The sequence below is a fragment of the Pagrus pagrus genome (assembly GCF_965226575.1).
Source record: "Pagrus pagrus genome assembly, chromosome: 10".
Taxonomy (NCBI): Eukaryota; Metazoa; Chordata; class Actinopteri; order Spariformes; family Sparidae; genus Pagrus; species Pagrus pagrus.
In genome coordinates, this window is record NC_140194.1 from 10,044,778 (window position 1) to 10,059,474 (window position 14,697).

Consider the following 14,697-nt stretch of genomic DNA (forward strand, 5'->3'; position numbering starts at 1 on the left):
TTTCTTTTTGCCACAGGAAAGTACATTCACTTTGTCATAACCTCACAATTTAAGTGTCGTTAAGTCATTCTGAATATTTTTAAATACAAAGAGACTGAAATATGCTTAAGTCGTATGTATCAAGACAAGACAAACATGCAAAAAAGCTAACATCTGTCGGCTGGAAAACAGATGTTAACATACAGTATACGTGATTAAAAAAGGTAAACTATACAGCACACAGTCCCCACAGAAGCTACATGTCAGTAGAAAGTTATCTAAACTGAGACAAATTCCAGATTCTGGGTTAATTAACTTAATTGTGTTGGTCACAGAATGTTGCTATTTTTGCCAAGCTCAGACAAGCCTCAACAAATAAACCTTTCATTGCTTCAGACTGCTGACGTCTCTGGTACAACTTTCATGTTTATTCTTAACAGGCAGCGTAGTGCTACACGCAAGTCAACAGGCGCATTCTGTCAAAACAACACTTTCATGGACAAATGAGTGGAAGCACATGAGAGGCTGCTTGTTTAGCTGCAGAGGCTCTTTGAATATTTCAAATACTTGGGGCAGTTTTTTTATCCAAAGAGGCATTTTGTTATGGAGAAATACGCAAAAATGTTTGACTGAAAGCCCAAAAGTAAAAAATACAAACTAACAAACTCTTCAACTTCAGGACTTTTACTGAGTTGGAGCTTGGCGGTACACAAATATAATCCGAACAGTCGCTGAAGGTGCACTGTGTAGTTTTTTGGGAACAAACTTTAATCAGAAGAGAACAAATCTTAACCGATTGATTTTCCACGCTAAGATAAACTAAATAATCAAACTGTCTCTGCTTTCATGACTGAATAAACTGAATTTCATACTGTTTTACTTTGTTTATGTTTGGCAGGGCCTGCCACCTTTCTAGCTTCAAACAGTGTTCTGGGGACCTGCTTTTCCTCTGAGAACAGCTTGTTTATTCAGTTATGGAAATAAAAAATACTTCTGAGTTTGTATTATTCCCTCATTTTCTGAGTTTCTGAATTTATTTTCGAAAACTACATAGTGCACCTTTAAACTGATATTTTGATTTGACAAATCAGTAAAAAAACAACAACATAATAATGAGTTTCTTCCCTGACAAAACTCCAGTAAAATCAGTTTTTGTTGTATTGTTGTTTATCCACACTCAAGAAATGATTTGCCTTAAACATTGACTTCCAGTACTTTAATTACATATACATTTCCCAATTTTATTACATAAGTTCAAATGTAAAGTTTCACATTTAATGATAATTCTTCCTATAACATTGTGTCAATGTGAATAAGTTGAACAACTTAGTCTTCAAGTGCTTATTATTGGTATAAGTATCATACATAAAATGTCTCCAGTGATAAATCACACATCTGCTTTGGCTGAACATGACAGAAAACCCTTTGCTTGTAATTTGACATTGAAAATTAAATGTAGATGTAATCAAAGTACTAGGCAAATCCTTTTTTTGAGCTCATATCACGGCTTCAGAAGCGAGTCTCACTTTTAAAACAATCATGTAATGCTTCATTTTCCCCATCCTGTGAAGGAAAAACTTGGATAAACCCTGAACATTTTTACGTCTGGACGTGTAAATGGTCCAATTTAAATGTATTGTTTATAGGCACAAATTACTGGCAGCTTCAATCAAATCTATAAACATCTGCATCAACCTACACGAGTACATTATCTCAAACGAATAAAGGCAACAAAGTTATCAGCGTCAGTACATTGAAACGGTTGTTAACTGTGACGAGGAATTAATTTAAAGCACGTTAAGGGGCTCGTTTCTCACAGAACTTGTAAGAATATCACCGATACATTCATTAAAAACTAGAAGCTTCTTTTCTACCGCTACGTAACCACAGTCTGTGCAGAAAAACAGGGCTGGTGCTCTTTGAGTTAGCAAAGTGAGTTTACTGTCGGCGGAGTCTGTGTAAACATTCTTGTGTGAACAGCTGGTACACTCCTTCTTTATCCTCACCGAGGCTGGATACAATTCAGCGTGCTTCCACTCAAGGTGACCCAACCTTATCACGTGGCAGTTCTGGTCGACTGGACTCAGTGAATTTTTGCTTGTGAATCACCTGTTTTACTGTGAACAGCAGTTAAGGTGCTTTATAAGGAGCTACAAAAGCATAAAACGTTCTCAATCAGAAGGAAAATGTGTAACCACGGGTCGAGCGTTACACCAACATCCCAATCAAACGGGTTTGTTGTATTAAAAACTAATTTAAACAGGTGACCTACATTTTCTCTTATCGTCCTTCTCCCTGATTATTAAGTGCTTCCATCTTGTGGCCCAAACAGTGACTCACAGCAGCCATTAATTCAGCAGCTCTTCATGCTTTGACATGCTGGGTTAAATTAAAACAATATTAACGGAGCCCTTTCGTGCCATGAGGTGGGGATATTAATTTGTGTCATCTCATTAATTGAAAAAACAAATATGTGTTCTGAATGCTTCACTTGTAACCATTACTGGAAACCCCCGATGGAGCGTGAGAGCTTAAAGTCAGCTTTTTGAGGGCCAACAGATGGACATGACGGGGATCTAGACGGGTCGCACCGTTGCTTTTTAAGGTCGCCGTAGAAATCTCATTAAAAGTTAAAACACACCAGTGAGAACGAGTCACTAAAAGAGCCCCGGAATAGAAAAACGTTCATTCCAAATTACTGAAAATAAGTTAATTCAAGTTTCATAAAAGAGTAACAAGAAACTGTCCGTGCAGAGTCTGCTCAGTGGTTTCCATGGAGATCACCCCCCCCCATTCAGCTATTTGCTCTGGAGCTCCGTCTGTGGCCTCCTCTCCACATCGCAGGTCCCAGTGTGGAGCCGGAGCGCCCCCTGTCTGTGCAACGTGCTCAGGGTCCTGAACTCCAGGGGCATGGTGTGAGGACTGGAGCTGGATGTGTACTCGTACTTCAGAGTATCGTAGTAGTGGTACTTGACCGGTTTGCCGTGCGGGTCGAGCGGGAAGGGCCAGAAGCCGTAGAGGTGGATCTCCTCGCAGAAGCGGGTGGCCATCGTGTACATGAGGAGGCCGGTGGTCGGCCGCTTGATGTGGACATTGTTGGTCAGCCAATACCTGTTGGTATAAGACACAGATTAGCTGCATTGGATGACACAGTTACTATCTCCTAAACAAGAAATACAGCTACAGACAGAATCTGTTCAAGGTCTCTGGATCTGTTTTTTTATAATCTCATTCACTAAGACCATTCTCCCACTGGGTCTGGATATTAAGCCGGATATACAGCATGCTGGAGCGCACAGAGAGAGGCTGAATCCTAAAACAGTCACACAAGTTAAAATGTAGAGCCTGCCAGACATGTTTACTCTGTTGTGGACCACCAAATTGCACCTTAAGAGCCTTCTGCTCACAGAAAATCAATAAGTGACCATTTTGTTTTCTTCTTCTTCTTGCTCAGTGGAGGAACGGCGAATAACCCACCCTCTTAACAAGCCATTTAGTCTAAAAGTCTGAAAATCTGACTCTTTAACTAAAGCCAGTTATTTGTCGTTTATAAAGCAAAAACACTAAGCGCTCTCTGGTTCCTGCTTCTCTGATATGAAGCCTTGCTGCTCCTCTCTGTTTGATATAATTGTAAAATGAATACATTTGTGTTTTGCCCCGTTTACTGGACATAATAAGCCATCTTGAGATGCCATTTCAGGCTCGAGAAAATGGCATTTTTCCACCATTCTCTGACATTTCCTCTCTTCTTGCAGCCCTATTGTTAAGACAGCAAAACAAGATTATTCCACACATTTCCAATTCACAACAAACTGGCTCACACTTCTTGAATTATGTGCCATTCTCTTGATACCAGTGCCGCCATCTGCACAGGAGACAAAGATTTTCTGTTCATCCAGTTTCTAACAAAGACACTTCTGATATAATGGAAACTAAACTGTGAAAAGTGGATTCATCATGGCACACTCTCAGAGCGTTTTCCTGTACGTTTCTTATCTTTCTCACCCCTCGCAGTCTGAATGTCAGATTAAATTACCTTTTGTGTGTTTGCTGAGCACATACTATATGTTCTTTTACCGCAGCAGACCTTAAACACAACAGCGGCGCCCCTCTGCACAATAGCATTCTTCAACTTTCGGTGACCTACGAGCTGCTATGACATTGAGATACCGCATGCTGGCCCCAGGAGCAGCTGATCAGATGTTCACTTGCTCTAACTTCATTTTCCTTTCCAGTCACTAGCCCATTTCTCCAGCCTCGAGGCTACCCGCCGCCTCCTGCGGCTGTGCACTCTGCGGTTAGTGTGGAAGGTCGTGTTGAGATGCAGAGGATGTACTATTTAAAGCTGTTCATGTGCCGTGAAGGGCAAACAGCGGGCAGGTTTACAGTCCGACTCAACACTACAGCAGGTGATAAGCATTTTAATAAGCGGAGGAGGTGGTCTAATTATCAGTGAAACGGTCTGATGTGGAGTATGAAGATGAGCTTTGTCCTCTGCTGCACCTGATGGGGATTTAAGATTCAGCCTTTACTGAGAAAAAGAGAAGTTCATTTATCAGACAACACTATAAAAAGAAGAGAGGTATGTGTTTCTTCTCCAGCTAGATTTCAGGCTAATTATTTTCTCTTGTAAAACGCTGATCTTACAGACTGTGAAACTACATGGCCCAGTTCTACCCCACTGCAATACCGAGTGTTAGTTGGGGCATACAAAATGACATTTTTGGTCACCGACCAGCGGTGGCTGGTTTGAACAATGCAGGAAAGACCCGGAGCAGAGTCTGGTTGTGATGAGAGAGAGAGGCGACGACAGCAGAAAAATTTGCAGAGAGGGATTTTATAAAAGCCTGAAGGCAGCGGAGGCTGTATTTGACAAAAAGCAAAAAGGATACTTGACCGGCTCGAAAATCACCACTTTGGTGCAACAGCTATTGAATGAGACTGTAGCTCTGTCACCGTGATGTTGACATTTGTGTGTTTTTGAGTGAAATGTCACTTCCCCGTTAGAATGAATTCAGGGCAAAATTTTTATTAATCCAGTACTTCAGTTTATGAGCAAATACATGCCACCAAACTTAAATGGTGATTATGGTAACCACACTGGAAAACATTAGGATATTAGCTCATCATTCTGAGCATGTTAGCATATAGTAGCATATAGTTAGCATATAGTAGCATATAGTTGCAGGCTTTTAAACTATGAGTGGGAGTGTCCTTACAGAGTCGTTAAGTACACGCGCAAGCTCTGAGTTTCAGAGTCATTAGGGCCACTTGTGGGTCGTTGACCCAACCGGTCTTCATGTGGCTAGGCTCACATAGCCCTAGCAACCCACATGAAGGCTCAGAGCTCACACATGTCCTTAACAACTCTGTAAGGACACTCCCACACAGAGTTTAAAAGCCTGCAACTCCCCATCCAGGGTTTAATACATGTGGTCAAGATGTGTGTTGAATAATTTACACCTTTCCTATCATATCATGTAAGTTATACCATTTCATGCCATTGGCCCAGCTTGTGGCCTAATGCGTCACCGTTTTTATAGAGCATCTTTAGTACAGCCTCACGAGGCTGCTAGCACGGTTACAGTGTGGATTAAACAAAATGTGGTAATTAGTCGGATTTAGAGGTGTTGTGAGGTACATTTTGTAACTTTTTTGAACAGAGCGCGGCTAGCTTTGAACCCCTTTTTTCAGAAGCTAATTGCCTCGTGGCTCCTGCTTCTTGATTGACACACTAGGCTATGGTATTGATCTTCTCATCTCACCCTCTGCAAGGATGCAAAGAAGCACATTTCCCAAAATGTTTGAGTATTTGTTTAAGAGCGACAGAGACATCTGAGAGAGATCCTCGCACACAAATCAAACAGAAAATAGACTGATAAAATAGACGGAATCAAACAAACGAAGACGGATTGAGGCTTAATCGAGACAGATTTGGTGAGACGACTCGAGGTGCACCCTGACTGAAGCGAGATCAGAGTCGCGTTCTCGCTCTGACTGGTGATCAGCTTTAATGCTCTGTGTAAAAATAGCCACCTGGGCTGCAGATTAGAGTTTGCCAGCCCCTTGATTATGCTGCTCACAGGTGTTCTTATGAGAGACGGCACAGCAGGAGCAGCTGCATCTTACCCTCTGACAGCGTGGAGAAGCCGCAGTGAGGGGAAGGCGGTGCGTACATCCACGGTGTGCAGCAGGATGAGACGGAGGGCCCACTCCACGCGCTCCTCTCCCCCCTTGGCCATGAAGGCTGGGATCCACAGCACACTACCGCTGAGGCTTTGAAGACGCTGCAAGAAGCGATCCCTCCACTCTTCGGTTACCAGGTCCTGGAAGGCCCGCTGGACCACCGAAGGGTTCATGGTCACCAAGTTGGTCCGCCACCCCACGTCACGGTAGTAGTCCTCCACTGGTGCCAGGTTACACCTGAGGACAAACAGGCACAGGTCGATCAATATCATATGAGAAATTATTTTCTATAGACAAATATCTTTTAATCACTGTGTCTTTGTCTATTGTTCTGACTTCTCTTTCATTTTCTCACCTTGAAGGGTTTTATTTGGCATTTTTAGTTTTTGTGAACGTTCATCAACCTTGTGATATTTGGCGATATTAACAAAATTGAATCCAGTGTTTAGAGTTTTACATGAATAGTTCTTTGGAGGGGTCCATCACATAGTTAACACTCCCACAAGTTTTCCTCACCCTTTTTTAGATTTAGTGACTAATAAAGCGATGACATCCCACATCCCTTCGCACTTTCTTCTTTTGAATACACTGAGGTAGGAAGAACCCAAAATATCTCTGCACGTAGTGGGCTGTTGTCAAGACTTAATTTAACAAATCTGATAGGAACCTTTGTGAGTGCTCAGCCTATTAGTTACTTTTTCTCCTGGTTGGCAGCACCCGATGTAGACTTACATCAGACTTACTTACATCACCGTCTTGTTTTGTGGTTTTTCGGAGCTCGTAGCGATCATATGTGGATGAGACAGTGGAGCTAGGGAGCAAAGGCATACGCTTTATCGTCTATTTTACTCGAAATGAGACCATAATATCCAAAATTAACATCATGCTGTGTTGAAGAAGACTTCAAACTAGCGATTGAGACCATAAACTCTTTGGGAAACTGTTTAGTAAATCAAGTGAGAAGTCATTTTCTCATTAGCTTACATACAATCAGACTTCTTTTTGCAACCGGTGGATTTGCCCCCTGCTGGCCATTAGAAGGAGCGCAGTTTTGAGGCACTTCTGCATTGGCTTCACTTTTCAGACCGTGAAGCACCGTCCATGTCAGTGGTAGCACAAAAAGATGGTACGACAAAGTAAAACAAACGTCTGAATAAATTATCGGGGAGCCGTTAATGCGGATACTTCAACACCAGACAGGACTGTGTTCCTCACAGTTACCAGACTCTCAAGTGAGCTTAAGTGAGAGCCAAAAACGTAAACTTTACAATAATATGAACATCTTTACTAAATTTTGTAACTTTCAGTGGCACCAATAACTCGACTATACTTCACCGAGCACTGAAACTGTTCTGGCAGCTCTTGTTGGCCCAACACATTTACTCAGACACTATAATTTTGTTTTCTTTCTTGAATTTATCACCCATCTGTCCGTGTCCTCAAGCTAGTCAAACTACATTCCTTTGCAGAAATTTCTAGCAGGAGTGAAATAAAGCAGAAATACAAGGTAAGTTCTGCAGAAAAAGCAGAGGATGGCATTTTGTTAATCAATGTTAACCCTGGCCTCTAAATAAATGCCAGAAAACACACACACAAAAGGCGGTAATTATCTTCACGGTGACGCATCTCTAGTCTCTAAACAATGTGGCAGGGAAAGACACACAGGACGGCTTTTTTTTTGTAATAACACACACACACACACACGGTGTAGCTGCAAAACATCAGCTTTTCAGATAATCCGATGTTTGTTTTTAACGGTTTGTTTAGTTAAGAAGAAGCGAAATGAAACGTAATTCCTCATTTTATCTGAAAAATTGTGAATCTGATAGACATTGTCGCTGAGCAGAGCTCAACGGTTGCTGTCAATACTATGACAGCTCCATTATATTATCATATCACTGAGCTGAAATCATTTGATAATAGTACCCCAAACACTGTCAACCTACTTTTGTGGAAACAGAGTGTAGGGCAGAGATCTATATTTAGCTGAGACATTATCTCCCTATCTGATACGTGAATACCCGAGCAAATTCCTCAGCTTCTCAAAATGCCACATTCCCTGTTGTCTGCCTTCAGCCAGCCATTACCGCCCTGCCCGGGCATTATTATCATGCTGCCGGAGTCTACAATTCATGACCTCTTCTTCCTCATCAGCATTACATTGCGGCACTTAGAAAAGACAAGCCACACAGACAATAGGATCAACTTCAGAATGAAAAGGAAAAAAAAGGGACATACACGGATTCTGAGGGCCCCGTTCAGCTATCGATCAATCAGCTCAATGAGGTGCCGCCGCAGACAGCTACTTCCTGCTCCATTTATACAACATTAACGCCGTTGATTTATGAGAGGGTGTTTCTAACAGTGGATCCTCAGCATTTAGTGCACGTTTGCTTCGATTGCTCCTCGCTGTACACAGAATCCCAACAAGAATGTCTTTTTTTTTTTTTTTTTTTTGCATTATAATATGACCCCAGCCAGATTTATGACGAGTATGAATAGTGATAAATAACCCCGCTCAGCGACTCCCAAACACAAAACAGAGCCGGCCCGATGGCTCCACAAACGCAATCCTCCGGTAAATGAGAGCGGGGACCCCTGAGAGAGTCGGCGTTTCTCAGACGAGCACAGTGTGTTTCTGCCGAACGCGGAAAAAGCTTTTCAAAATGTCAATTTAATGTATAATCATGCGTTTAATTGCTCGCAGTCTGCCAGCTCGTTCCCAACTTTAAATCACCGAGAAAGCTTTGACAGCTTTTTCAAACATGCAATTAATATATTTCCAGCTGTGTGAGCGCTGCCTCTAAACCTGAATTAAAACCGAGAACCGGGAGAAAGAGAAAGAATTGCACTCTCAGTAAAGTGAGATAAACCTAAAACTGAAACTAATGTGCTATTCCATTTCAATAACGGTCCACTTTAACTCGCATGTTTCATAATTTATTTCAAGTGGAAATGCTTCCAGCGCTGTAATCACTTGTGCCATTTCCGCGGGCAAAAGAATAATACCTGATAACAAAGTCGTGAGAGTCGATCTCGGGTCCACAGCTGCTGTTCAGCAGGATCCCAGAGTTTCCCACAATGGCACAGCGCCTGTGATGTTGGTTCTTCATTGGGGATACAGTTGGCAGAAGACGGTAGAGATTCTCAGAGATGTTTGTGGTGCTGTGGCGATCAAACACATAGTGGATGATATCTCCCGGCTTCAGCGTGCCCTTCAGGATAGAGATGTCTCTCTCTGGATCAAGAAATCTGAGAATATTCTTCCTGTAGAAAAGAAAATATGCACTACAGTTATAAAAGACTCTGCCTGGTGTAGTGTGAAAATATCGAGCTAAAATGTGGAGAGCGGTGAGTGTGCCTGATGAGGTTGGAGAGGGTCTTGTTGAAGGTCCAGTTGCTCGAGGAGAGCTTGGCAGTGTTATTGTAGCTCGGACCGAGACGTTTTATTCCTTTGCTCGGTCTTGTCGAAGCGGTTGGATCCGCGTGAACTGCAGCCTTTCTAAATGGGAAGGAAAAGCGGTGTTAGTGTTGATCCTTAAGAAAGAAAAGCTTTGTTATTTGCTCCACGTATCATTGTGTGAACTTCTTCTTTTTTTCCCCCCAATTACAGTTTGTTTTGTGGAGTTTCTCCGATCTGAGTCAGAGGTCTGAGAATAGAAGGTGTCAAATATTGTTAAGATTAAGATTGTTAAGATCTGAGACTAATTTGTGCTTTGGGGTTACACAAACAGTGGTGGTAGCAACAAAAGCTATTTTTATGCTACTTTATTCTTCTCCTGTTATTCCACTGAGTCTAATTGATACTGTTTTTTTTGGGAGGTCTATCAACACACATTTTTGCAATGATCCCTAAAATGTGGTTTTCAAACACTAAAACAGGGGCCAGATAATTCACAGTTTAATGATTATAAACTACCACAAACATCTTTTTCTTATGCTCTGTAAAAAGTATATACATATATGTATATATATATAATCGAAACTGATATACATTATCTGTGATAGGCCAACATCGACCAACGATATATCAGTTGGCTTGATTACATATTATAGGAAGATTTTACGTACGAAGATAAAGTCAATACCAACAAAAACATAAAATGTCAGAGAATGTTATAGATTAAATCAACCGAATTGAAGTTAATATCAGTTCCTGCTCAACCAACTACAGCAGTTAAGGGGGCTCTGTGAAACTTCAGTGTTAAGCTGGAAGCCGGTCGTTTCTATTTCTAACGTCCGACAAGAGTCCTTCACAAAAAAATCCACAATCCAGCAGCATTAAAAGAACTTAAAAAAGATTTATTATTTCGCTTTTTTGTTTTCTTCCTTCCCTTCAGTGTGTTATAAAGGTTCCTGTGCATGTAAAAAGTCTTAAAAGTTTTAAAGGTCAGAGTCTGCACCAACAGAAGCTCCTCTCTCCTACAGAAAACACCGCTCATGAAACGCCTCGTCAGTAGTCCCGTGACTTTGGACATCACACTACGTCACCACGTCACACATTTACATAATTTCTGCCTAGCGGCTAGTTTGGCACCTAAGGATGATTTCGGCACAGCTGTTCTGTTGTTAGCGGTGCTGGCTCAGGCGTGTGCAAGCTGACCAATGAGGGGAGACTGGGTAGGCCTTAAAGAGACAGGAGCTAAAACAGAGCGTTTCAGACAGTAACTGGACAGTAAGAGAAAACTGATGTGTTTTTTGAGCATTAAAGCATGTAAACCAATTCTAGTAGTAACCCAAAATAAAACTTTGAACCTGAAAATGAGCATAAAATGTCTCCTTTAAACAAATCGTCCAGAAGCTTTTATTCGCCACCGAGCAGGTCTCATTTTTAACGTCATGTTACAATCCACTCACATATGGTCGATAAAAAAGTGATTACTACATGTTAACTGCTACAAATTGTTACAAAGAGCCCATTTAAATAGTACTTACTATTTATGTATGCATTAATGCATCAGTAATAGTATTTAATAACAAAATATAGATAATGTAACACTCATGGGGGCCATTTTTGGCATAGTGAGCACTTTTGCTAGATTTTAGCAATAAAATGACATTATTTGAATATGGTTAACAGTTGAATAAAGTTCAATTCAGCGTTTTTTTCTTTATGGCAGCTGGTTTTGTAAGAACATACAGTAGATACCAGCAGATTGACAGGTATTTATAGCAGCTGCCTTTTCCCTGTAAAAAGTAATGAGACACTCACTGAATGACTCACTGTGTTCGAGGCTGCAAAGGAATCAAATGACCAATGCCTACTGGAAGTATAGAAAGACCAGTGGGCACTGGAGGTGTTCGTTTACAGTACATCCATACGTGTGTGTGTGTGTGTGTGTGTGTGTGTGTGTGTGTGTGTGTGTCTGAGGAGATAATTGGATTTCAGACCTGTGCGGTTTCGGGATGAGTTGATGCAAGGCCGTCTTCTTTGAATGTCCATTATTTCTAGAAGAAAAAAAAAAAGGGGGATTTAAGATTGAATTATGAAGCACACACTGCAGCCTGACGTCCCGGCTGGTAATGGACAGATGCTTTGAATCCTTCCTGTGATCATATCATGTAACAATAATGGAGGCAGCGCATTCACGGCAGGCGTATTGTACGTCTATCTTTTAAGACAGAATGAAGGTGAAAAGCACATTAAAGGTATTTTTAGAGCAATCCACTGTGGGCCCATTTGCTGATGTAATGAGGAGAAATGTGGCCTTAATGGGGCCCCATTATACTGACAGGAGGTTTTCTTTTTCACGGGGGCGCTGAACACCTCAGCCAGGATGCATTTACAGTCAACACGCTGTATGTGCATTCAGATTTTCAGCCCATTCTGCAATCCTGACCTTGGCCACACGCGATGAAATCGTGACAAGCCGGCAGCAGCTTCTCTGACAGACAGGTGGGCACTTGTTCCTCAATACCGGTGGCTTTAAATATGTAATTGTATTAAGCAGCATTTATGCACAAGTGGAAATTGGTTCTGGCTCTTCTCTCAAGGCGAAATCACAAACCAATATGACCTCATTACGACGTGAGCCACAGCCGGGTAATTGCATTCAAAACACAAATGTTCTTGCTGAGGGGGGAAATGTGAGAAACCAAAAAAGCATCACGGAGAAAACAAAAAAACAAAAAAACAAAAAAAAGTCCTTTTTGCTATTCAGGTAACAGAGAATGATAATGATGAGGAGAGAGGAGGAGGAGGAGGAGGAGGTTGTGACAGAAAGTATATGGTTGCCAAATCAAGAATGTATTTTTCATGCAGGTCAAACACAAGTGGGGCGCGAGTGTGTGTGACTTGTGGAGGATTTCTGCTGCACTGCTCAACATCTCAAAGTGTGGAAATGAAAAGGAGAAAGGAGAAAGGAGAAAGGAGAGCCTCTCTTTTGTTTCCAATCTGTTGCCCCCCTTTTCCTCCACCTCCTCTTTCTCTCTCTCTCTCCTCTGTCTGTCTCTCTCTCCCTCTCACACTACTCACACACACACACACACACACACACACACACACACACACACACACACACACACACTCTCCACTCCACTCCACAGTGTAAACGTATCCTATCCCACATGCAGGCTGCTGCAAGACAAATAGCCAAATCCTTGGAGACCCAGGCAGGCTGCTGTCTGAACAGCTGCTGCTGCACCCAAGTGTTACAAACGTAGAAACAAAAACCACACACACACACACACACACACACACACACACATTTCAACTCCAAACTTCCTTTTTAATTAAAAAAAAAAAAAAACCCCACACAACTCATTCATTTCACTCAGTTAGTCTATTTCACCCCCTCCCTCCTCCTCTCACCAGCAGCACTTCACAGATCCAGTGTGATGATGATGAGGAGAAGCCTGGAGGAAATAAACCTGCTGGACAAGAAAACAATGGACGCACACACACACTCACACACTCACTGAGGCACGCATGGATCAATTATGGTGGGCTACTTACGCAGTTTCTTCCTCCACTTCTGCAATATCATCTATGATCAGAACCACAACCAGCAGCGTTACAAAGCCGAACAGCAGCGAGCGGAACACAAGCGGCATGGCTGAGGGTGAGGGGGGTGCTGGTGCTGGTGCTGCTGGTGGTGGTGGTGGTGGTGCTGGGCTGCAGCCGGGAGTCCCTCCTTTCACCAAACACTGTGCTACATTCACCTTCTTGTGTTTCCCATTTAGAAACCGAGAATCCGCTCAGTCATCTCTACCATTGTTTCTTTCTTATCGCCGGAGTCGAAGCTGCGCTCCTCCTGTCCTCTGCGCTCCTCAGATGGTGGTGATGAAGATTTGCCTGTGGTGTGTGTGTGTGTGTGTGTGTGTTGTGTGTGAGTGTGTGTATGTGTGTGTGTGTGTGTGTGTTTCCCCGGCGGGGCGACGCTGCTGCCGTCTCCACTGTTACCTCTCTCTATTCCCCAGTCAAACTTTGAAAGCGTGCACCTCCACAGCCTGCCATGGGAGCAGCAAAGATGTGGACCACATGCAGCCTTAAAGGCGCAGGGACACCACAACTCTCCACCGGCAGCCGGGTCGGTTCCACTCCTCCAGGTGTTGGAGGAGGAGGAGGAGGACCGCAGTGTGGAGGTGCAGGTGTACGAGGCCAAGCACAGAGGGTGGTTTCATTAATTGGGGGATGTGTTTTATAGCACTATATTTAAAAAAAAAATGGAGGTCAACAGTGAGTGAGAGACACTGGGGGGTAATGGGGACATCTTTATTTAGCTGAGGGGACATTAAAGGGGCACTGTGTATGTTTGGAGACCCAATCCAAACCCTGAATTTGGATATTTATGATATTAATGAGGTAATAACACAAACTCAGACATGTTTATTTTTTCCTTAACCGTTCTCAGAGGAAAAAAAGGTGCCCAGAAAGGTGGCAGGGTCCGCCACAGATAAGCAAAACAGTAGGAAATTGAGTTGTTCTTAAAGGTCAGTTTGTTTATTCGGTTTATTCAGTCGTGAAGACGAAGAGGGTTTGTTTATTATTTTGTTTAGGCATAAAATAAATCAGTCAGTGAGGATCTTACTCTTCTCATTAAAATGTCCTCCCCAAAAACTACACAGTGCACCTTCAAAGGACGAGCTCACCCCAAAAAATGTAAATCCAGTCATTATCTACTCGCCCTCATTCACATCGACAGTCGAGGGAAGGTTCCTGGTCCACAGCACAATTCTGGAGCTTCAGAGTAAAAGCAGTGTCGCGGCGCTCTTCTAAATAACTGAAGCAGATGGGGACGTGTTTTGAAATGTAAAAATAAAAACAACCAAACAATACTGCGAGATGGCTCCAGACAGCTTGTCCGGCGTCTCCGTAAAGCCCTGGGATCCAAAACTGATTTGAAAAAGACAATATTCACACTCTCAATGCACGGTCGAGCTTGTGCAGATGTCACCTTCAAAAAGGGTGTAAATAACATCTTTTCAATTCGGTTTGGGATACTGGTGCATCTGGAGATTTGGATTACCTGACGAGCTGTATGGATCCATTTAATGTTTATTTTCAGTTTTATAAAAAAAAAGAAGTCCCTG

General features: G+C 42.4%; 1 protein-coding gene across 1 annotated transcript; it reads right to left on the reverse strand.

The window, feature by feature from the left end:
* Positions 1 to 387: 387 nt before the first annotated feature.
* Positions 388 to 13,638, reverse strand: st8sia2 (ST8 alpha-N-acetyl-neuraminide alpha-2,8-sialyltransferase 2). Its single transcript, XM_084364025.1, has 6 exons — positions 13,121 to 13,638; positions 11,557 to 11,613; positions 9,527 to 9,667; positions 9,175 to 9,432; positions 6,109 to 6,402; positions 388 to 3,090 (listed from the first exon to the last, which is right to left on the reverse strand). The coding sequence occupies exons 1-6, from the start codon at positions 13,216 to 13,218 to the stop codon at positions 2,778 to 2,780; spliced, it is 1,161 nt and encodes a 386-aa protein (XP_084220151.1). The 5' UTR covers positions 13,219 to 13,638; the 3' UTR covers positions 388 to 2,777.
* Between the last annotated feature and the right edge of the window lie 1,059 nt (positions 13,639 to 14,697).